Source organism: Mustela erminea, chromosome 17 (assembly GCF_009829155.1).
Source record: "Mustela erminea isolate mMusErm1 chromosome 17, mMusErm1.Pri, whole genome shotgun sequence".
Taxonomy (NCBI): domain Eukaryota; kingdom Metazoa; phylum Chordata; class Mammalia; order Carnivora; family Mustelidae; genus Mustela; species Mustela erminea.
Genome location: NC_045630.1, coordinates 16,099,254 through 16,122,465, shown reverse-complemented (window position 1 = coordinate 16,122,465; position 23,212 = coordinate 16,099,254). Strand labels below are relative to the sequence as shown.

At 55.4% G+C, this 23,212-nt stretch overlaps 1 protein-coding gene across 1 annotated transcript in view; it reads right to left on the bottom strand.

Moving 5' to 3' along the window:
* QSOX1 (quiescin sulfhydryl oxidase 1) overlaps window positions 1-20,674 on the bottom strand; it is a 33,997-nt gene extending 13,323 nt beyond the window's left edge. Inside the window, exons 1-6 of the mRNA XM_032318672.1 lie at window positions 20,260-20,674; window positions 13,255-13,355; window positions 5,251-5,296; window positions 4,593-4,695; window positions 3,021-3,111; window positions 699-844 (exon numbers count right to left, since the gene is read on the bottom strand). Of these exons, the coding sequence (XP_032174563.1) occupies window positions 699-844; window positions 3,021-3,111; window positions 4,593-4,695; window positions 5,251-5,296; window positions 13,255-13,355; window positions 20,260-20,659 (887 nt within the window). The 5' untranslated portion in view covers window positions 20,660-20,674. The remainder of the gene's footprint in view (window positions 1-698; window positions 845-3,020; window positions 3,112-4,592; window positions 4,696-5,250; window positions 5,297-13,254; window positions 13,356-20,259) is intronic.
* Between the last annotated feature and the right edge of the window lie 2,538 nt (window positions 20,675-23,212).

Here is a 23,212-nt window from a genome sequence, read left to right as displayed (position 1 = left end):
GAATTCCCTGGTGAGGCTGGCCCAGTGCTGGTTGGTCACTGGGGCCGGCAAGGGCCAGGGGCCACCCTGCCGGGCCTCCGTCCGGGATGGCGCTAACGGCCCCGCAGGGCAGCTCATTGGGCACCTCAGGCAAGTCTCGGTCTCCCCGGCCCTCGAGCTCCTGCCGGCAGGAGCCAGGCGACATCAATCATCTGCCCAGGGAGGGCACCGAGGCACCATCTGGCGCCATTTAACGGGCCATTCAGCAGCAGGAGCCTGACAGAGGGGCTGAGGCTGGCCTGATTGTTTTCTCTTGGCATTTTGGAACTGGCTATTGTCTAGCTCCTAATGAACTTTTCTGCAATTAGAAAACCAAAGGGAGGGAGGGTCAGGCATATCTGAGTGCCTGCCAGGCCCGCAGCCTGCCAAGGAGTCTGTGAACCAGGGAGGATGGGGACTAGAGCCAGGGCTGCCAGGGCGATGGCGCTGGAGCAGTGGCAAGTGCACCAGGGGCCCGAGACCGGACTCCTGAGCTGGAGGCCGGGGGGCCGCGTGCCGGGCACTGCCCACCCACTCCATGCACAGGCAGCTGCTTCTCCTGCACAAGGGGGCTCCTCAGAGCAACTGCAGGAGGAAGAAGGAGGCAGGCTTCCGTAGGCGGGAAGGAGGGATGTGGGCAGGGGAGAAGGGAGAGGGACGGAGGGACACACAGCACTCACACGTGGACCCGAGAGGCGGAGCCATTCCGAAACAGCAAGTAGCAAGATGGGAAGTCAGTGACCCCGAACTTGCTCACCACATCGCCCTCCGTGTTCAGGACCCTGCGCACTGCTATGCCTTGGTGCTGGGACAAGTCCAGAGTCACCTGTGGAAACAGACAGACATGTTGCAGGGGGCGGGGCCAGCCACTGGGCAGAGGGAGCCCTGGGCGGGCACCATCCAGACTCTAAGCCTTCTGGGGAGTGGACGAGTGTGCCGGCAGTCTCCTGCCACCAACCACAACTACCCCACAGGCGACAAGAGTCACATGCTGCCCAGAACAGGGGCCTTGGAACTGTGCACACCACACGCCTTGAATTTCCTAGGGCAGTCCAATCTAATACAATTTTCTTTCTAATGAAAGTAATTTGTAGAAGGCATAATAAAATGTGGTTTCATTTTTATTCTTATATTTACAAGGCTTTCTATCTCTATTCCAAATCAGAAAAACATACTTAGACATGATTTTATTTTTAGAAATAAATAAGGGGGAAAACCATGTTAGCTAACATTTATTGAGATGGTATTATGACTGTTTATGGATCGCTTCATTGAATCTTCAAAATAATGCTATGAGATGGGAACTATTATTAGGAGACCAAGCCGGGGGCTGCCTCTGTTTGCATCCTGGTGCCACTGGCCTAAACCTCCCCGACTCCATTTCTTTACTTGCAAAACTGGAATAATAACACACATACCAACCTCAGAGGGCTGTTAAAAGGACCGAAGGGGTTAATTTTATGAAATGTGTAACAGTGACTGGGGCATGTATAAGTGACTGGGGTATACAAGTGTTCATTAAAAAACTAAAATGCCTTGGGGCACCTGGGTGGCTCAGTGGGTTAAGCCTCTGCTTTCGGCTCAGGTCATGATCCCAGGGTCCTGGGATGGAGCCCCGCATCGGGCTCTCTGCTCAGCAGGGAGCCTGCTTCCCCCTCTCTCTCTGCCTGCCCCTCTGCCTACTTGTGATCTTTATCTCTGTCAAATAAATAAATAAAAAATCTTTTTAAAAAAATCAAAAAACTAAAATGTCTATTGCAAATGAGAACACAAAGGGTAAGTGGTGAAATCAAGTGTTCGGGGGACAGAGGCAGGAAGTGCCGGGACTGGGCAATGCATCCCAGTTCAAACTGGCTCCAGGGTCTGGGCTCTTGACTACTGAGCCCTCCTGCTTCTCACACTAACCATCTATGAGCATCTCTGCATGGAAACAGGGTCCCTGGCCTTGAGGGGCAGTAGGGAGAAGATCTGTTTCCAATGAACATTTATTAATCACTTCCTTGTCATTAGGCCTGGGCTGGGACCCCAGAAGGGGCAGGAAGTCCTTCAGCAAAGCTCCGTGCCCCTCCCCATCGCCCTCTGTTTCCTCTCTCAGGGCTCAGAGGCCTGGAGGCAGCCCGTAGCATCCTGGATATGCTTGAGGAATTTCAGGAGGAAAGCATTCGGAGCCAGCAGTGGTGTTTAATTTCATCTCCACCTCCTGCCTCTTCTGCATCCCTGCATTACTTCGGGACTTCACCTCTGGCCTGGCCCATCCCCCCTCGGCGTCTGGGAAAAGCCCACGAGGGGTGTAGAGAAGTCTGTGCGCCAGCGGCAGACTGGACAGCTCTCTGCATTAGGCCAGGGGAACGGATCTTTAAAAAGCACCTACTCTGCGCCAGCTACCAGTCCAGGCCCTTCCCCTAACCTGCCTCATTTGTGCCAGCAGTGTTCTGAGGAAAGGGAGCAATCACACTTTCCAGACAGGGAAACGGGGCTTGGGGCAGACGGTCACCATGGGGCGGCAATTCACACCTGCCTGTTCTGTTACTGCTTCCTCCAGAGGCCCTGAACGAGCTCTGACAGCCCCTCCCCACACCCAGGCTCCTGTTCCGCAGGGGTGGGGCGGTGGGGAAACCACCAGGCTTGCGGCACTCACAGACCTGGTTCAAAGCCCTGCTCCAACCAATCCACCGGCCCGGGGCCCTTCAACCTGTTACCCGGTCATCATCCTTAATTGCGAAGATTAGCGACTACGTGTGCCCGCGCTCTAGTCCAGTGCTCAGTGAACAGCGGGTGTTACAGACGCACGTTCAACGAGGGAGATAAAGACAAAGGTTTTCCCACGGAAGGGCCCAGCTCCCACACTTCCTGGGTCGTCCAGCAGGGGTCAGGCCAGTGCTGGGCTAAGACGTGCATGAGGCCGAGACCCCAGAATTCACTGGAACAGCCCCGCTCCTGAACTCACTGGGCTCTCTGCTGACGCCCACCTTGGTGTTGCAGGGACCCTGGGGGGCGCTCACCTCTCTACCCAGGTATGAGCCTTCCTTTTCAAAGATCAGGGCCAAGAAATCTTTGTCGTTTCTCGCAAAGAATCCATCAATCTCCTTCAGCCTGCAAGAGACAAGAGCGGCAGTGACCTGCTGGGGACACCAGGCACGCCTGTCACAAAACTATGGGGGCAGCCATATATCCCCCTCCTGTTCCCACTCGAGGCTCCATGGAAGTCGCCCCCACCAGCCCTCCAGGGGCAGCAAGCCAAACCCTTAGTCTGAGAGGACGCTGCCTCTGCTTCCCTACAAGCTGCTTCTCCTTTGGTCCACATTTTGATTTTTTTTCACATTGTTTCTTTTAAGAATCTGGAGTGAGTACGAGGTGGCCTGGGGAGGAGGAGGAGGAGGAGGACAGGAGATGGGGGCTTTGAGACCAGCGGTCTCTGTGTTCTGATAAGGGCAAGGCTGAGTGAATACGGACAATGTTCAGGACCCATGAGGTTGGCAGGTCTACCTGACCTGCTGCTTCTGAGATCCGTGGGACTGAAAATGCACCACGAAGGATGTATGTGCATGAGAGAGAGATGGACACGGTCACTGAGAAATGTAAGTAAGGGCAGGCGGGTAGGAATGTTTCCTGGAGAGAAGGGGTCTAGGGCAGCCCCAAACCACACCAAGACTAACACTGGGCCCAGGGTCTCTGTGGGACCCTCCAGGACTACGTGTGCCCGCACGTAGCTGATTTAAAAAAAAAAAAAAAAAAATTGAGGGTTGGATTCAACCCCAACTGATGCTAGCAGCACAGTCTCTCGGCAGGACTACTGCTTTCAAGAACATGAGTAAATCGATGTGGGGGCCTGGAGCCCCAGTGCCTGCTTCATGAGCCTCCTCAGGCCCTGGGATCTTCCCTGCGCTCTGAGGCTGGGCTCCCTCCAGCAGTGCCTGTGGGTACCCAGATTTGCTCCTTCTTGGCAGGAATCCCTGAGGTGGGCTCTATCCCGTCTCAAGTTCTCATCTAGGAGGGCGAGACCTAGTGCTCTCAGTTTACCCTCTGTGGGAGAGCCGAAGCGAGGCACCGTGCCCTTTCCTTCTAGAAGAGGCAATCCTGGGAGCCTGCCTGGCGGGCAGATGCGGGCCACCAGGCGCCGTGGCCCACCCCCCAGTCACAGCCACCGCTCAGAAAGATGACCACTTCCTCTTAGAGGCAGGGCTCCCTTTTCCTCGGAGCCTTCCTTCTTCGTCCCCATGTCCACTCTGCCAGTGCCCCCTCTGGGTTAGATGCTGTGAGTCTGCTGCACCCCACAAACGTTCCGGAGCACAGGCTGTGAAGAGCAGAGGCAGGCAGGGCCCGCAGAACTGCCGCCCATCTCTTCCTTCCCTTGCACCATTTGGCCCCACGAAGCCAGGGCTCCTCAGGGAGGCCCTCCAGCGACAGGGAGTCTCCTACTCTGCTCCAGAGCGGCTCCGGGCTCTTGCCCACAGAGGGTCTGTCCCAGAGACAAAGGCCTTTGTATCCCCTACGCAGCTGTCGCCGCTACCCTCTCACTCCCAGGCCTGCGATCCTGGCCCACGCCGCACCACACCTGCTCCAGCCCCGCATACCTGGCAGGCTCCAGCGGGGGGCAGGCAGGGGGCCACGTGTCACTATGGGACTCCAAGGCGTCAATGAGCCTCTTCCGCAGCGTCTCCACATCAGCACCAGCCACTGGATGAAGACGGACATGGGGGAGGGGGCGCATGAGGAGGGAGCAATAATCCCAGCGGCCTTGTCAGCTTTGCTGAAACAAAGGTCCTGGGGCACAGGCTAGTTCTGGGAGAAACAGAGCATGGGTCAGTCCTTCTCTATTAGAGCAGTGCGGTGGGGTCGTCTTCTGTGGCCCTAAGTTACACGAGAAGACCCATTCCCTCAGAGGGCAGGAAGGAGCCCCTTGGCCTGGAGCCTGTGAGTGCTTTTCCCCGGAGGCTGTCTGCTCTGTCCCTCTGGATGCCAACCCCATTTTGACATGACGGGTTAGCCTGGGTTCATGGTGACCCTCCCCTCTTCCCAGGACCCTGAATGGAGCAAAATAGAAGGGTTTCTTCAGCCCCCTTTTCCAGAAGGCACCGTCCAGGCTGGCCGGGAAGGCCCCAGGAAAACACAAAACTCCATTTCCACTTAGGAAACTGTTTACCCTATGGACCTTGCTGGGCTCTCCTCACCTCGGCAGGAACCCAACAGAAAGAAAAAGAAGATATTGATAACTGGAACCAAGAGACCCACCTGGCAATGCTGATCCTGAGCCATTCTTGGAAAAGGCCTTAAAGAACTGGAAGCAAACACAGGCAAGAGTCAGTAACACATGGAGCTAAGACTCCCACACAGGGGCCAGAGGGATCGGTGTCTGAGACCCGCTGCTCACTAAAGAGGCTGACTTCGGGCAAATGACTTAACTTTTTTGAGCCTCAGTTCCCTCGTCTGTAAGGAGAACAGGGGGGTATCTGCTCCTGGAGCTGGACGCTGATTCCTGTCCCCACCGTCTGCGCATCCGATCCCCACCCCCATGGCTCTGACGCACCCGGGACACACAGGAGCAGCCTACAGACTCCAAGAGTGGCAGACGGTCTCTCCGACTTGAAACGAATGAATGAAAACACTCATTGCATGACTGAGTGGATGAGGCTGACTTAACTGACGAAACAAAGTCACTTCATACGTCCCCCAGGGAGCGTCAGCTGCCCTCTGAGGCAATCTGTCCACCACCACCAGCAGCTGGTGTCTGTCCACGGAGAACTCCCAGCCTGGCTCGGCAGACTCCCCGTGGAGGGAGGGGTCTCCAGGTCAGGTCCTGCTGAAGGGGGGGCCTGAACCCCTGCAGATACAAGTCCTGTTACAGACAGGTCAACTGAACTCATCACTTTGTCCCCTTTCCCCATTTACAGGACACTCCGGGCTCAGTCCGTCACCTCCTTGGGCAAGAGGACAGAGAGAACAAAGACAACTTATCAGAATCTGGGCTTCTGCCTAAGTGGAAAGACTGCTGCCAGAGCTCTGGCCTGTGCTCTCGCGGGTTCAGGAGGGAGTACAGTTCAGTGGTCCTGACAGACAGACAGACAGCCACCTAAGTGTCTGGCAGAGAGCCTGCGGGCCGGGAAGAAGACTCTTCCTGAGATCTTCTGGGGCCACCTGTAGCTTCCTCGGACATCTGCTGCAACGGCATGGCTATCCTTCTGGACTTCTCCCAAGCTGGTGGTTGAGTGCAGGCCCCGGGGTCTACCGGACCTGGGTACCAGACCTGGCTCTGCCATACCCCTGCAGCGTGACCTTGGGCAATCCCATCTCATCTTTAACAGGGATGGTGCCATCACCTCAAGGAACTGCTGTGAAGATTCAAAGATGATACGTCTCCAGTGCTTGTGGCTCATGCATACAGTAGGGGATCAATACATGTTACCTGCAGGGTGATTATCACCCCTTCCCTTGTTCCACCTTCTAAACGCTAGGAAACTCTGATCAGGGGCACCTGGGTGGCTCAGTGGGTTAAAGTGTCTGCTTTCGGCTCAGGTCATGATCCCAGGGTCCTGGGATCAAGCTGCCCCCGCATCAGGCTCTCTGCTTAGCAGGGAGCCTGCTTCCCTTCCTCTATGTCTGCCTGCCTCTCTGCCTACTGGTGATCTCTGTCAAATAAATAAATATAATCTTAAAAAAAAAAAAAGCAACACTGTATTTATTTAGTCATTTGTAGGCAGGACACGAAAATCTGGACGTCACCGGCCCACCTTCCCGTGTCTTGCCACCTGCAACCTTCTCCTGTTCCCCCGGCCCTTACCCGGCTCCTAAGTCCTGCTGTTTTATCCTCTCTTCTTAGACCATCAATATAAATTTTTATTCTGGGTGGAAACCATCTGCTGATACGTGCCATGTATATTTGTAATAATATCCTTTGCAGTCACTGAGCAAATTTTGAGTGAGATTACACGTTACCCTAACACTTGTAAAAACGCTCACAAGTTCCCTGAACGGTGGGAATTCACTTTTCTTCACTTTTCTTCGGCCACCACAGCCTCCCCCGGATCTGAGCAGGTGCCTCACTGCAAGGGGGGTGGTCTTACCTCCATCAAAAGGCAGCCTGCTGGCCCCTGGCTGAGTGTTCTGAGGGCGGTCGGGCAGCAGCCCCAGCAAGACTGACCCAGAGGAATGCAGGGACTCGGAGACACAGTCCTTGAAGTGCAGGGTCACGGGAAGTCCTCCCGAGTCCTTCCACGTACCCCTGGGCTGTCACACACAGAAGCCTCCCATCTGCCTTCCAGAGTGACGACAGCACTGGAGCTCTGGCTCCCACTTCATGTTCTGAGGAACTTTTTCCTGTCCATTAACCTCTCTTTCCCCTTTCTGCCAGCAACTTCCCTAGGCCCGCAAGTAGATTCCGATCCTTTTAATCTAATTTCTTTTAAAAAAAGGAGAAAAAAAAGGGACAGGAAGGGCCGGCAGGTGGGAATCGAGAGACGCCCTCCTCCCCGCTCCAGTTACGGCACGCCCCGACTCCCTGGGCTGGCAGATTTCTCCAAGCAGTGTTTGCTCTGCCTCTCCAACTGCCCCTCTCTGACCCCACTGTCTCCCCCCACCCACTTGCTTTCTCTGCCGGGTCTCAGGGTGGCACTGCCTGCCCTCCCCACATGGCCGGGGTCTGCCATGTTTGGTACCACATATGCCGATGTGCTCCTTCTTGGCTTCCTGTGCCACCTCCCTTGATTCATCCGGCACCGACCAGGCCAGCTTGGCCACCTTCCCGGCCTTCCCCTAGCCCTGTCCTAGCCGCTCCCCTGACTCCTTTCCTGTCTACCGCCCCCATGATCTCTTGCCCCAGTCGCTCCTACTCCCACGTATCAGCTTGACACTCTTCTCTGGGAAGTACTGTCACAAACGTGTGTGTGTGTGTGTGTGTGTGTGTGTGTCCATGTTTTTGAATGAGGGAGCAAGTAAATGAGTGAACAAACAAGCCTACTGTTTGTCTTCCTTGCCAACATCATGTACTTGGTCTAAATGATTTGCCATCTGAACCCTTTGTCTCAAGTCTTCACCTGTCCTAGACTTGCTTCCTCCTGGTGCCCTCCACACGGGTACCAGCCCCCCGACCAAGACCAAGTCATCCCTCCCCCAACCTGCTTCTCCATCTGTGTTCCCTGTCTCACCCCATGTCCTCCCCGTTAACCAGACCAGCTTCTTCTCCCCCGCAACCTCCATCTGTCAGTCAGAGGACAAGGTCTATGAATTTGACCTTGTGATTCTTCAGCAGTGCTCTGGGCTGGCTGCCTTGTCCGGACCAGAGCTTACCACCTATTTCCTAGACTAATGCAACAGTCCCTACCAGTCTGTGAGCTCAGAAATGTTCATCTGCTCCGTCTTTTCATTCTCCAACTGCTCCTCATTGCATTTTGCTTAGTGGCACCGTTCTAGTCTGATCGTGTCCCTCCTCCTCAAATCTCTTCCACGACTCCCCATTACTAGTGAATATCCAAACTCACTGTGCTCAAAGCCTTCCAGGATCTGACCCAAACTCTGAAACTTACCTTCCACTGGCCCTCTTTCCGACACTTCGGCTACGATGGGCCTGTAACCTGAACTTTCTTTCCTTTCTTTCTTTCTTTCTCTTTTTTTTTTTTTAAGATTTTATTTATTTATTTGACAGAGAGAAAGAGATTACAAGTAGGCAGAGAGGCAGGTAGAGAGAGATGGAGAAGCAGGCTACCTGCCGAGCAGAGTCTGACGCAGGGCTCAATCCCAGGACCCAGTGATCATGACCTGAGCTGAAGGCAGAGGCTTAACCCACTGAGCCACCCAGGTGCCCCGACCTGAACCTGAACTTTCTTGAGGACAGGGCCACACTTCGGCATCTCGGCAAGCCCCACAGTGTCTAGGACACGGAAGTACTCAGAAGACATCTGTTAGTCCAACAGAGAACCCCTCTGTCCTTTGATCACCATAGATGCTCATGTGAAAATCATATTAAAATCTAGTCAGGGCACATTTTTGTCCTCCTATTAAAAGGCCTCCTTCTTAAGTCAGCTGTTGGAGGCGTGTGCCTCCCCAGGGGAAACCACCACCACTCCTTGGGAACAGGTAATTAAGATGTCAGCAGTAAGTCTTCTTTTTTCCAGGAGCGGTTGTCACCGGGACCCTTTCCCTCCATCACTAGCGTCTGCCCTCCCCAGCGCTGGTGCTGCTGGAAGGCCTCCACGGCTCCCCAAAGGCACGAGGTGGGTCTTACCAAACTGTCAAAAATCAACACCAATATCAAGGAGCACCTGCCTTTCTAAGAGTCAAGGCTGAACGGGCAGCGCGCTTCCCAACAGCGACCATCGATGACACGAGGCCCAGCTTTCAAAACAAGTTCCAAGGAAAACGACCCTATCTCCGAACAGCTTACAGTGAGCCCAGGAGGATCCACACGCCTAACCATTCCTACGCTGGAGACTGACTGTGGAGGAGGCCGAAGGGCAGCAGGGGGCTGGGGGCCCATCTCCTTCCTCCAGAGAGAGGCAGGAGTCACCCCCTCTGACCCCTCCCCCATCACAAGAGCCACATAAGGTAACAGCCAAGCCTCTGTACCCCCAAAGGGTATCCACCTCCCAGCCCTGAGTTCAGGGCCCTGCCACAGCCCTGCCTCAACCCTCCCCAGGAGCCTCTGCCCCAGCCAGACCAGCCTTCTCAACTTGTGACACACTTCTGCCCACACAGGGCCTCTGCTCTTCCCTCCTCCCCGGCCGGCATTCCTCCCCTCCTAGCCCAGACCCGTACATCCTCCAACACTGAGTGGAAGTCCCTCCTCTCTGACAGGTGAGGGAAAGGGCTCAGTGAGCCCAGGTGAGCTCCTCTGGCAGCTACCGCGTACGGATCCCTCACCGCCTGCCGGCCCCCGGCCAAGTACTCACTCAACTCACTCAACAGCTGCTGATGGACAGACAGACGGACGGCCTAAATGCAGCGCCTACAGAGGAGCTACTGGGAGCTCCACTGGGTGACTTAGGGAGGAGACAGGACAGCGGGAAGGAAGCCGAGTTAACTGAACTCCAGGTAATACCACACGGTGTCTCCTCCCTCTCGCGTGTAAGACCTCACTTCACACTTGGCAACAATCCTATTAGGTATAGATACTATCATCCCACTTTTTACAGACGAAGGAAACTGAGGCCTGTCGCCGAGGCACTGTTAAACCCTCTGAGTCACATCTAGTACATACAGAAGCTGTGGGGCCAGAATTTGAACCCACATCAATTACCTAAGGATCTTGCAAAGGGGAAACTTCTGTCCTCTCCCACCCCAGCGCTGATGCTTTCTGCAATCTTAATCCCGGCTGGCTACAAGGGGTCCTGAGGGATGACCCCCTAAGGGCGCTCCTGTGGCCCACGGCAAGGCCCCTCCCCCAGAGTTCCCGCCTCTAGGTTCCCTAAGCGCCAGCCGGAACCTGCTGCCAGCTAGTCCCTCCCTGCCTCCCCCACACCTTTGTTTTCTTCCGGTCGGAAGGGCCCCTGACACAGCAGGCCCTGCAGGGCTGGGTGTTTGCTAAACAGGCTGGGCTAGTGAAGCTCACTGCCTGCAAATGGTGACAAGGGGCAGGAGGCGGAGGAAGGGGACAATGACACATGTACCTGGGGGTGGCCCAGACTCATGTGTGGGTCTGTCTCCATGATACCAGCAACACTCTCTCTTCCCCTGTTCAGTGTGTGTCCTCATCTTCGAGTTCTCACAGCCTTTATGCATAGGAGTGAAGACCCGCCCAGTCCCAGGGGCGCAGCAGACAGGGCCACAGGGCTCTCTCTCCAGCCCACTGGCAGCCAGGCTGACCTGGAGGGTCTGCAGTGCTTCCCAGGGAGTCCAGCCATGATGCCCACAGGCACGCCAGACTCTCTGGAGATCTGCAATCTGTTTGAGCGGCCTTTTGCAAACATTAGAAGCAACCTAAACTGTAGCATCAATTTAGTGAATTGCTAGCATTTTTTCAAAAAAATTAATTTAAAAAATATATGGAATAGAAAATAGCAGCATGTACTGCATGTAGAAAGAATATTGGGCGCCTGGGTGGCTCAGTGTGTTAAAGCCTCTGCCTTCAGCTAGGGTCATGATCTCAGGGTCCTGGGATCGAGCCCCACATCGGGCTCTCTGCTCAGTGGGGAGCCTGCTTCCCCTTCTCTCTCTGCCTACTTGTGATCTCTGTCTGTCAAATAAATAAATAAAATCTTAAAAAAAAAAAAAAAAGAATGAATATCGTTTTATGAAAATTTCGAGCTGGCGATCACATACAAACCAACTTCTGGATCTCTCTGTGACATGTACGTATCTTACTCGGTCGCGCCTTAGAGCAGAGACCCAGCCGGAGAAGCACTTGGCCCCTGGGGTAGAGGCCAGAGAACAGGGCACTGAGGGCCTCTCCCGGCTGAAACTGAACTGCCAGGCCCAGCCAGGCCCAGCCCGGGTGGAGGCTGGGGAAGGTCCAGACGACCGGCTCCGGGGCCTCCCAGCTCTCCTCCCACAGCCAGCTGGGCGGGGCAGGACATGATTAATCATACGAGACATTCGGGCTGCGTGTGCTGCGTGACTTGGGTAGGCGCCGGGAACTTGGGGACCTCCCTCACACCCACCGAGCCCCGGTCTCTCCCAGGTAGAAACACCAAGCCTCGGGTGCCAGGTCCCACAGAACCCGCCTCCTCCCGCCAGATGTCCTCACCCGGCCCTGGCACCAATGCCCGTCCCATTCCCAGGGGGCTGGACCCCCAGGGCCAATCTTCGCTGAGAGAAGCAGCAGCCTGTGAATGAGGACTCTTCCAGATACACTGGTTTTCCCACAACTTTTCACACAGGGCTGCTCACCCTGGTTTAGCCAAAGCAACAGAGATCCTCGTCTGCCCCCGGAGAGTAATTTGGGATATTTTCAGTTACATGTTTTGGGACGAGGATATGGCAAAGCAATTGCCCTGCCAGGGAGGTGTTTGACTTGAAAGAGATGACTGATAAGCCATCTCTCTCCTGGGACCTCTAAGTGATATGGCAGAACCTGTTCGCCAGACCAGCCTGGTCTCGGCTAAACCTGGGGCCTAGGACTGGCCCCAAGTGGTAACAAGAACGTTGGACGGAGCCCTCTCAGCCTGTGGGGATCTCGAACCCAGCAGGATTTCACTGGGGATGAGGAACAGAAAGGTCACATGGAGTTCAAGCTGGACATTCCTGCTGGAGCCTGGCTTTCCAGAAAAATTCTCTTGGAGTAATTAGGCTGAGATCCGGCTCATGGTTCTGCTTGGAACTTGAGGACCCTGAGCTCAGATATCTTGTTCAGGGGACAATACTTGGCAATTTTAGCTTTCAGAGGCCTTTCCGGATTATTCTTAGTGGTTATAGAAGAAATGCTTTTCTAGATGCCATTCTGGTAGAAGGAGGCTAATTACAGCTGGAGGTAGGGAGAGAGGTTCTGATTCTTTAATGTGGAAGCACACTAACTGCATTACAGCTGGGCCTGAGCCCTTAGAAGGGCACCGAGTGTAACTGCACAGCCTTGCCCTTCTCCGCTTCCCAGAGCCTTGGAAGTTGTTTAGATGGTAATTAAGCTGTCGATGCCCCACAGTGGGCAGGTTGTCGGGCAAGGCCTCACTGAAGAGCTCACGCTACTTTCAGCCAGAGCCGGGGTGACAGAGCCCTCATGTGCTGGGTGTGATGGCTCCCATGACGGGGATCCCTGCTGCCTGAGGCGCTGGCATCTGACCACGGGGTGAGGCTACCCTGACAGGTCACTTCTGAGCTACTTGGATTCAAGGCACTTGCCTGACGAGGAGGAAGATTGCTGGTATTTTCTGGAAGATCATCAGGCCTCTTGAATCTGATCTTGACTGTGAGAGGGTCAGAGCCCGAAATGGGGTTTATAGGGTGAGAGCAGGCCTCTAAGGCTGGTAGAAGAGGCGCTTGGGAGCTGCGGGATCTCACCAGCCCAGGCCATAACCACCTCACAGCTCAAATCAGAGTAGCTGAAACCAGCCCATCATAACTACCCTCCCCTGCCCCTTCCTTTTTAAAGGGCAGAACTTGCCAGACCCAACGAACCTCCCAATTCATGCCCCTGCCTGCCTCTGTGGCAGGGGTCTCATCAAGCACGGGGACAGTGCTCCAGCGGCTGTGACCGAAGCTGATCAAGCCCAGAAGCACAGGAGGACCCCATGGAGCTCCGGGGCCGGGGGGGCATGGGACAGCCGGCCACACGCTCCTCCAGCGGCACGCCTGCTCCCCGCCCCCGTCACGCACCCTCACGGTCGGGAAGCCGGGGATGTTGAAGTCTCTGCAGACGGCACTGTTGGTCTCATCAGCACAGTCCAGGGCAGCGAGGTTCAGGGCGGGTCTCCAGTCTGAAAGGAAAAGAAGAACAATGAGGTCAGTAAGAGGGGCCAGTACCTCTGCCTGCTCGCCTGCCCCGTGCCGTACTCCAGCCACACCAATGCCCAGAGCACCTGCCCCTGGGGCTTGCCCGAGGAAGGTCATCCCTTCCTCAGGAACGCTGAGATGGTCTGGTCATCCCACACTCAGTCCGTGCTTAGGACATGGCTAAGTAGCACAGGGCGGGCTCTCCTGGGATGGCATCTGTGTTTCTCCATTATTCTGGGGGCGGGGGGTGAGGGGCACGGAGGCTGCAGGGGCTGAAGAAAGACGTGAGATGAGCTTGAATCCCCGGGGACCCCTGACATGGCCTCTGTCCCTGCTGCCCTCTAGAGAGCATCAGTTCCAGAAGGGGGAAGATTTGCAACACCGAGTGGATGCTCGGGAAGGTACTGGCAGTCAGCCCCGCTTGCCCGGGTGGCACACAGGTGCCAGAGAGGGAGGCAGGGAGCCCAAGGGAGGGAGGGAAAGGCACCTGGAAGCAAGGGGCCACCGGGAAAGAAGCCCTGAGGCCAGAGTCTGGAAGGAGACAGATGAAAGGCTCCCTGAGCTGCCTGGGCACCCCGCTCCTGCAGTAGGCTCCAGGCTGCTGGCCTCCCTCCACTGAAACTCGCTGGCAGAGGAAATAATGGCACCATTCTGGGCCACGGCCCAAGATCTGTGAAACAGAAAACTGACTTCTCTACCAGGCAGGCCCCTTGAGCCTGGGTCAGGGGCCCCTTGGGCACCTACCGAAGTTCCCTGTTACAGCAAGCCTGCTTCGGCTGGAAGGCAAGCTCCACACACACCGTGGGGTGGTGACGGCCTGGGCCCAACGTGTGGCTCAGAACTCTAACTGGGTGCGGACACGGGGTAGGCCAGCCCCGGGGACCAAGGGGAGAGACTGACTGCAAGCTTGTCACTTAGCTGACGGGGGGCCCGCCTGGGTGAGCGACGTGTTCAGGGCCCTGCTCCGGCCACCTCCATGGTTACAAGCCTGTCCGTCCCTAAATGCCTCTTCATCGTTGCATCCCTGCCCGGCCTCCCGACAATGCAGCCCACACTAGGTGACCTCTGACCACATGACACAGTCGACCCAGGCCAGGGCCCGGCTCCCAGCAGCTCCAGTGCCAGAACGGGGTCTCCCAGCTCTGCCCCAGCCTAATGGGTCCAGGCAAGGGCTAAAGGTGAGGCACACGAGAAGAGCTGCCTAGGTATAGGGTTTTGTCCTGGATCACAGGCAAGAGCACCCCAGGCCGCCCTTCTGTGGCTTCTTCCCTGCTCAAGGGAGGCCCAGGTCACCCCCTACGGCCATCTGGCACACTCTAGACTTGGCTCTGTCTGTCCTGCATCTCAGGCTCTGGTCACCTTGTGCAGGGACCCTCAGGAGAGATCTGGCACCTCTCAAAAGAGTAAGTCGATCAGACAAAAGGGTGGAAGGGGCACAATTTCTTGTCCTTCTACCAGCGAGGGCCGCCGGCAGGGGTCTCACAAAGCCACCTGGCTAGGTGACCAAGGACCAAGGCCTCAGCTGCTCCTGTCCTCTCCAAGAATACAGGCCACCATCCCTGGTGCCAGCGTCTGCCCCTGCCATTGGGGCAGGAAGGCTGAAGGGACGGGGAGGGGAGAGAACAGGGAGCTAGCACTCAGGGGGTACCTACAGCATGCCCTAGATGACCTCTCTCCACTACTGCCCCTGGATGGGGGGGGCGCACTCTCCCCCCGACTCTACAAAAAGCACTGAAGCCTCCAAGTTTTCCAAGGGCCCGAAACTCAAAACTACTTCTCTCCCTCACCCCCTCGCCCGTGGCAGGATATTACCCTTCTATTTTTGCTCTTTGATCACAACCTACCCCATGCAAGAGACAATGGTAAAAACACTGCTGTCCTAAAGCGACACAGGACTCTAACTCAAGCACCCAGTCACTGTCAGCGACTCGGCTCGTAGATGACGTTAACACACATATGGAGAGTTGGCGAAGAGTTCATTGTGCCTAACTTATCTCATTCAGTGTGCAATGACCCTCCAGGGAGACACAGAAGCTATTCTCTCCAGACCTGCTTTCCTCCCCTGAGAAAGAACCACCCGAGAACCATGCCCGAGGTGTACTGCATCAGTGGTGAATCTGGGATCTGAACCTCCGGTCTCAAGAGGGCCCAAGACGGAACAGCAGAGCTACTCTGCCGGCTTCCCAACCAGGAAAGCCAGGGAGGGTGGGGCGAAGTGGGGCATTCCTAGTTGGACCGGGGGAAGGGATGCCTGGGAATATTAGCCCCTTGCTCCCGGGTGGCTCTTTGACTCCTTATCTTTCTTTATACCTTGATTCCCTGTCCCTCTGTGAAATGGAACCGGTGCCTTTGCTTACCTGCCCCAGGTACTGTGGCAGGTGGGGGGAAGTAGGCTGGGGCCAGTCAGGTGCTGAGAGTCCTGGCTAAGAAATGTTCCTCAGGAATATCAATGTCAATACCTTGATAAGCCATAGTGACAATGAACAGCTGGTTTGCTACTAATGACCATGGGCCTGACCATTCATTGTAGTCCTGGTACACGGAACAGAGAGCTCCGTTCTCTGGGCAGTCCACCAGTAATGCCAAGCTGCAAGTAAGTGAAGTGCGCTGCTGTCCGCGGGGAACAGAACTGGGCCAGGGAGGCTTTCTCAGGTGTCCGGTGACTTACACATCACCACCTGCAGGCTTAACACCTAACATTAGCAGTATTAGCCCAGCCCTACTCTTGGGGAGAAAAAAGTCTCCTGGTGCAATTACCGCCCTGGCAAAGTAATTTCTCTATTACTCTATTAACAGCAGAGGAAATGAGCACATGGAGAGGGGAAGGGTGGGGACATCTATGGTCTCTGGGTGGCGAGTGAGGAGACGCCCTGTAGTGGGGGGGGGGGTGTCACGGGCTCCTTCTGGAGTCAGAGGCAGCATCCCTGCCCCCACACACCACTCCAAGACGGGGCATGGGCCCGGAGTCACATGACCTGCTTATAGCCAGAGTGGCCACCATGAGCTCCACATGTCTCCTTCCTGCGCCTCATGCGTCCAACGAAGACCAGGATAGATGGTCTCTCCTGTCCTTTGCAACTCGAACAAACACCCCTAAGTCCTCCCCATGGTAAGCAAGCTCCTATTAAGACAGAGGCCAGATCCACCCAAACCAGCCAGAACTAGTCAAGTGGTGAGAGCCAGACCTCCATCCAGTCTCCAGGGGTCCTCCCGACAGGGAGTTAGCCGGTCCCTGCCGTCACCGCAGCATCCCTTCCTCCCGGCTGCAGACTTCTGGGCAGTGACGTCATGGGATAGACAAAATGCCTTCCCTGGCGTTCACACCTGGCTGACACCCCAGGGCCGAGGCCAGGAGAGCCAGAGCACAAGCAGCAGGCTTGGTCACTACGTTCTCATTAGGACTCCTGTGAGGGTCATACCATTGGCCTGCGTAAGTGTCCACTGGGCTCCTATCCTGTGCCAGGCTCCGCACTAAGGCATTCACAGGGGTACAAGAGAGGTGGCCTACACCGTGGAAAAGAAAAGAAGGCAAACCACCACTGTTCAGTGTTACCCCAAACATCCACACCTTATACATGCCGTCTCCGTGGCTTGGCAGAGGGCACTTTCCCAGCCCGGAGGACTCCTCCTTCACCCCCCTCTCCACCTGCCTAGGTTCTAGAGCCAAAGAAACGCTCAAGAACCCCCTCCAGCATCTGTACAATCTCGGGCGGGTTACTCACCTGTTAAAAACAACAGCAAAAAACCCCCACCGATTGCACAGGTATTTTTTCATAAAGTGTATATCTATGCGCACTAGTGGCCTGCAAAGGCCCATACGCAAGTGTGTAAGGCAAGTGTGTAATAAATAACTGCTTGAATGAAGGTCTGGTGACAGATTAGCCCTCTGTGACTCTACCCTGCCCTGAGCTCCGACCAGAAATGGCTGAGCCACTCCTTTGGCCTTTCCCGAACGCGGCTTCTCCTTGCTGCCAATTCTCAATTCTCCCGCTGTGTGTAGCTCATTTCCCAAACTGCAATGTAAACAGAGTTCTGCACATAGAGGTCACTCAACAAATATTTATGGATTGATTAGCCAGTGAAGAGTAATGAAGATTAAGATGAACACAATCAATTTCCCAAGCATACGGTGACACAAGAAGAGCTGTCCTGGAATAGAAAGGGATGACCAGATCTTTAGAAGCCAGCGCTCTGGCCATCAGGACAACCGCCCCAGAGAAGCCGTCCCACAAGTCACTGAATAAAGGGGCCCTAGACAGTCAAGATGAAATGCGAGGCCAGCCGGGCAGGGTTGCAAAATGTTTCTCCCCACCATGACCTTCCACACTCTCAGTGTTCCTATCCCAGACGCTCTTACCATTGGCAGAAGGCGGGGGGCACACTCCAACAGGCCCCAGAGGGTGTTCGAGCCCTGTGCTGGCCCACAACCATTTTCTCAAAGAAACTCAGTAATACAGAGATGATGTGAGAACAACCCTGGCTTCCCAGCAGGGCCTCGCCCTTGGACTGGAGTGGGGGGGTCTCTCTAATCGCAGGCTGACACCAGATCCAGCGGCCGCTCTCCCCCTCCTCCCCACCCCAGAGCCAACGCGATCTTGTTAAGGCCGTCCCTGCGGCTCCTGGGAGACCTCCGGCTTCCTACTTTCCACTGACTGTGGTTCATCTCTACAGACTTTGGTGCTTCCACTGTCCTTCCTGGAGACTGAATTTCGATTTGCATTTTTTAGGGGAAGACTGTCACTCCAGGCCCTAGGGCAAGACCCCTTTTGGAAGTGGCAACCCTCACCCAGGAGTAAGCTGGGTCAGTGTCTAGCTATGCAATTCACTGGAAAACTCTGGGTTGCAAGAGGTCACACACATGAGTCAGCTGGAAGCTAACCTTCCCTCCAGCATTCTTAAGATAGAAGAGTCTTCTAGATTAAGTTCATCTGCAGCCATTAGAGACCTCTCACAGCCTCAAGGTGGAAACTGATCTGGGGATTTTTGTGACTTTCAGGACCACAAGGTCCCCCGAACACCTACTGTCCCCTCAGGTGTTCCATGTCCATGTTCAACACTCTTCCTCCCCCTTGCCCTGCCCAGATGTGTCGGTATCACTGAAACAGCGTGAAGAGCGGCTGAGACACGGCACACTGAGGTGATGGGACCAGAGAGGCATGCAGACATGGCCACATGTACACTAGAGATAAAATGGTTCATCTCTTTTGTTAAAAATAACTTTCCAGGACCACATGGCTAACGGATGTATACATCTTTCCATCTGGCCCTTTCAGTAACCATTATGTGAGCTGCTTGGGGGACACGGGAGCCTAACTCTGAAAACCGACACCTATAAGTGCACTATTCTACCATGAATGGTTGAGCTGATTAAGAAATACCAGGGGTGCCTGGCTGGCTCAGATGGCAAAGCATCTACCTTCAGCTCAGGTCATGATCCCCGGGTTCTGGGATGGAGCTCCATGTTGGGCTCCCCGCTCAGCGGGTAGTCTGCTTTTTCCCTCTCCCTCTGACCTTGCCCCAGCTTGTGCTCTCACTCTCTCTCAAATGAATTGTTTAAAAAAGAAAATCTTAAAAAAAAAAAAAAAAAAAAAAAAGGAAATACCAACAGAGTAGCAAGGAAACAGCAGTTCCAGTTCTCTCTCTAGAAAGAGACCTATTCCCTAATACCCCCATGGTCCTCATTCAGTGATCATTTTCAGTTGTGGAGCCAAGCTAGGGCCCTAGCTAGCACCACAATCAGGAAGTAGCTTCATTCAGAAGCAGCAAATCAGAAACAAATCACCACCACCACACCCACCAAACACCCACTATCTGGGCTAGGCAACTGTGTGACACCACAGAGATCCTCAAATTCTGGAAAGGAAACTCGGAGATAATGCATGTCACGTACTTACCCAGAAAGGCATCAGACGTACAGGAAGCACTTGTACATATTTACTACTGCTATGACCATATTTTTTCAGTTCTAAAGGGTTTTGTCATTGTTGTTTTAATTTACCATTTCTGTAATAACGTACACTTTCAAATCTCTATACATTTAGTGGTCTTGTTATCTCTCTACCCCTCAGGCTGTTAGTAAATGAATGGTATGTCTCACAATTGAGGGCTTAGAATCGAGGACGCGGGGTGCTACGGGTCAGGCCAGTGAACAGGAACACGGAGCAAGGGCAAACACACACCAAAAGGCTGCCTTCAGTCAGGCCTCTGGGTTCATGCGTTAACACAGAAGGGTCTGAGACGATGCGTGGCCAAGGGGAAGAGAGAAGATGTGGCCCAAAAGCTAACGAGCTGCAGGCAGCAGGTCGGGAGAGGCCTAGAACCCACACAAGAACACTGTCTCCAAAGTAAAGCTGGGAAAAAACGTCTATGGAGCAGCTGGGTCAACCAGCCAAGGGGTTGGCAGAGGGAATGTCAGTTCCTTTTCTCCCCAGCACTGATCCCACAGCAGCCGGGGAACTCGGCAGGAAGCGACGCGGGTCCCCAAGCGAGAGGAAGGGGACTGCCACAGGCGACAGCAGAGGAGGCCGTAAGGTGTCAGCAGAGCTAGAGGAACAAAGGAGAGGCCAGCGCAGGGATGGGGGCACCAAGCCGCCTGAGGACCCATAGGAAGTCAGGGCAGGTGTGAGGGCCCGGGCTGCTGGGAGTGGGGAGCAGCTCCGGGCACCGGCCAAGGGGAAAGAGACTGCGAGGCGCGGGAGCCAAAAATGGAGGTGAGGGCTGGAAACCGCGGGGGAAGTGCGAGGGCCAGAGAGGAAGAGATGGGCGGAGGCCCGGGGCCGGAGGCGGCGGGCCGGGTGGGAGAGACCCTCGGCTGGGCAGGTGGACGGGGTCGCCCCCGGGGGGGGGGGCGCGAGGAGATCCCCCACCCCCCAGCGGCCCGCCCCTCACCTTTGACGTCGTTGGCCAGCGCCTTCCACGTCGGGGCGAAGGCGATGCAGTGGCCGCACCAGGAGGCGAAGAACTCCACGGCCCAGGCGCTGCGGGAGCCCAGCACGGCGCCGCGCACGGTGTCCGCCTGCAGCAGCGTCAGCGGGTCAGAGGACGAGTAGAGCGCGGAGCGCGGGGCCGCGCCGGCGCCGGCCACCGCCAGCAGCAGCAGCAGCAGCGGCAGCCGCGACGGCGGCGGCCCGGAGCGGCAGCCGCACCAGCCCATCCTGCGGCGCGGCGCCCACCACTGCGCACCAGCTTCGGACGAGTGGGCGCCGGGCCGCTCCGCCGCTCCTCCGGCGTCCGTCGGGGGGAGGAGCCTCGGGGCCCCGCCCCCTCCGCGGCCCGGCGCCGCCCCCATCCCCGGCCCGCGATCCGCGGCGGCCGCGGAGCTCGGCTAGTGGGTTCCCGCCTCCGGCCTCAGCGGGCGGGGAGCGCCGCCGGGGCCCGGGAGCCCCCACTTCCAAGCGAGCGGGGCGTTTCCGCGGCAGAGGCCCGGACCGGTATTCCGGTGGCTGCCGGGGACTCGAGGAGGTCATTTGGCTTCTCACGAGCCCGGTACCTAACGGAAAAGGAGTAAGTTGGAATAGATTGGATCGATTCGTGCCGTACCAAGAAAGTTCTGGGGCTCCCTCCACGCCAAGATGTGAGTTAGAAGCAGGTGAGAGAGAAGACGAAGGTATCCGGGGCTGTGATCATCATGATCCCGCAGGCATGACGTGTCCCCACACCGCGGAGGCCTGTGACCGTCCAAGGGCAACAGTCACGGAGGAGAAGCTCCCTCCCCGCCTTAAACGCGGGGCCGGATGGCGCGGCCACTGCGCTGCCATCGCGGTTTCCTGGGCACACGGGTCTGGCCACCCCCGTAAGGTTGTGCGGCGATTCCTCCAGTGGGGGCTCCCAGCAGCCCGGGTCCTCTACATCTAACTCTCCAGTCTCCTCGAAGCCCCTCCGTACTCAGGTGTCCTTCTCACAAGGAACCCGATAACTAATTTTGTGTTTCTGTGTAGTAAGGTGTTAAATGGTAAACGTACCCTGGTCACCTTTTGTAGCTCCTAGGCGGAGTGATTTTACCGGGAGAAAGAGCTCCCCGGAGGGTTGTCACACGTGGTCTTTTCCCTGTGTGTTTTTTCCATTAGCCCACCTCATCTGCAAGCCATCGGGGCCTGGACTCATTACTTCTTCAGCGTTTACGGAGGGGTTCCTTGTGCCAGAGGCACCGCTCTAGGTACTAAGTATTAGACAGTAAACAAAACCAAGACTCTATGGTCACCACTTCCATTCTACTGGGGACAGGGACAGAGAGAGGATATACAAGTAAATATAGATCTAATGGTGGCAAATGCCAAGAAGCACTATACAACCGGGTGAGACTAGAGTGACAGAGGAAGTGCTATTTTATTTTGCATGGCGTCGTTAGGGATGGGTCTATCCCTAGTATTTACAGGGCCAGGCTCAGAAGTACAAGTGGAGGCCCACATATCATATGTCCACAGATTTAAAAATTACGAACCAAGTGAAACTGGTATGCACAATTCTTATCCTTTCATTATGACAGTATACCTTCCTCATAATCTGGAAGGCCAAGTTTAGAATTCCCCGACTCCACCAAGATGTGCACTGGAATGGGGTGGCTTAGGTGGTAACTGGTCCCTGTCCCTCGACCTTCCCCCGACTCTTTGCACTCCAGCTCTGTCCTATACTTCAAGGGGCCATGCGCCCACCCCTGTCATATCTGGGTCTGTGTGTCTGAGCTTCCTCCACATCTCCTGCAAATAGCTGTTTCTTGGCTCCTCAAGAGGATGGAAAGGTCAATGCAGTCTCTAGAAGCTGGCCTGGTGCCACAGGGATGGAGAATTCTAGGGTCTTGGGTACCCACAGGAGGATCTAAGGAGGGGTGAGGAGCAGGAGCTTGGAGTGAGCGTATCCCCTTGGCACAAGAATGCTCTGTGGAAAAGGGTATGGTTAGAAGAGGGCCAGAGAGCTCAGAACCCAAGGTAGGGGCTTCTCTTGCCTCCAATCATTGTCGTCATTGTCTTCTTTTTGTAAAGGTTTTGCTTATTTATTCATGAGAGACAGGAAGAGAGGCAGAAGCAAAGGAAGAAGCAGGCTTCCGACTGAGCAGGACCCTGGGATCATGACCTGAGCCAAAGGCAGACGCTTAACCTATTAAGCCACCCAGGTGCCCTGTTGTCCCCAGTCTTAAGGCACTTCTCATGAGGTAACATTTGAGACAAATGAAGTATGAGAGGCAGCGTGTGGCAGTCTGAGGTAAAGGCAATTGCAGGCAGAGATCTGCCTGGAATGAGAGAGGGCTTCTGATCCCTTCCCGTATTCATAGTCTCTGTGCCCAAGGTCTTGAACTGCATAAAGAAATTATATGTTGACCAGTTGAGGTGTTAGGACCTCCCCAAACTCCCACAGTGAGTTTCAGATGGTGATGCCCCCCCACTCCCCCACCGCCAGTCCAGGGAGCTTCTGCTACCCCATTTCCCCCACTCCTAGCAGCTCTGAGGACTAGGCTTGGCCCAGGCTTATCAGGGTAGGGTCCTAGGAGTCTTTTGATTCCTGGGGTTGGAAGTATTCCAGTGGCTGGATAGGGGGCCAGCAACAGTCAAGTGCCTTCAAATGTCTCTTTTGTTCAACAGTGCTGTAGTTACCTTCCCTGGAGGCCTGAGAATTCGAGAGGCGATCTTGGCTGACCATGCCGAGCGCCTGGGAAAGACACCCCAGGCGGGTACACAGAGGCTTGCTTGTTCACATATCTGTTGCAGAGCATCGGAAGCAGAAAAGAATGCAAACCATTTGGATGAAGTAGAGAAAGTTTCTTGGCCATGGGGTTAAAGAAATTAAGACAGAGTTGCAATATCCTGGAACAGGGATTTCCAACTCTTTTAAGTTTCGGAAGCCTTTG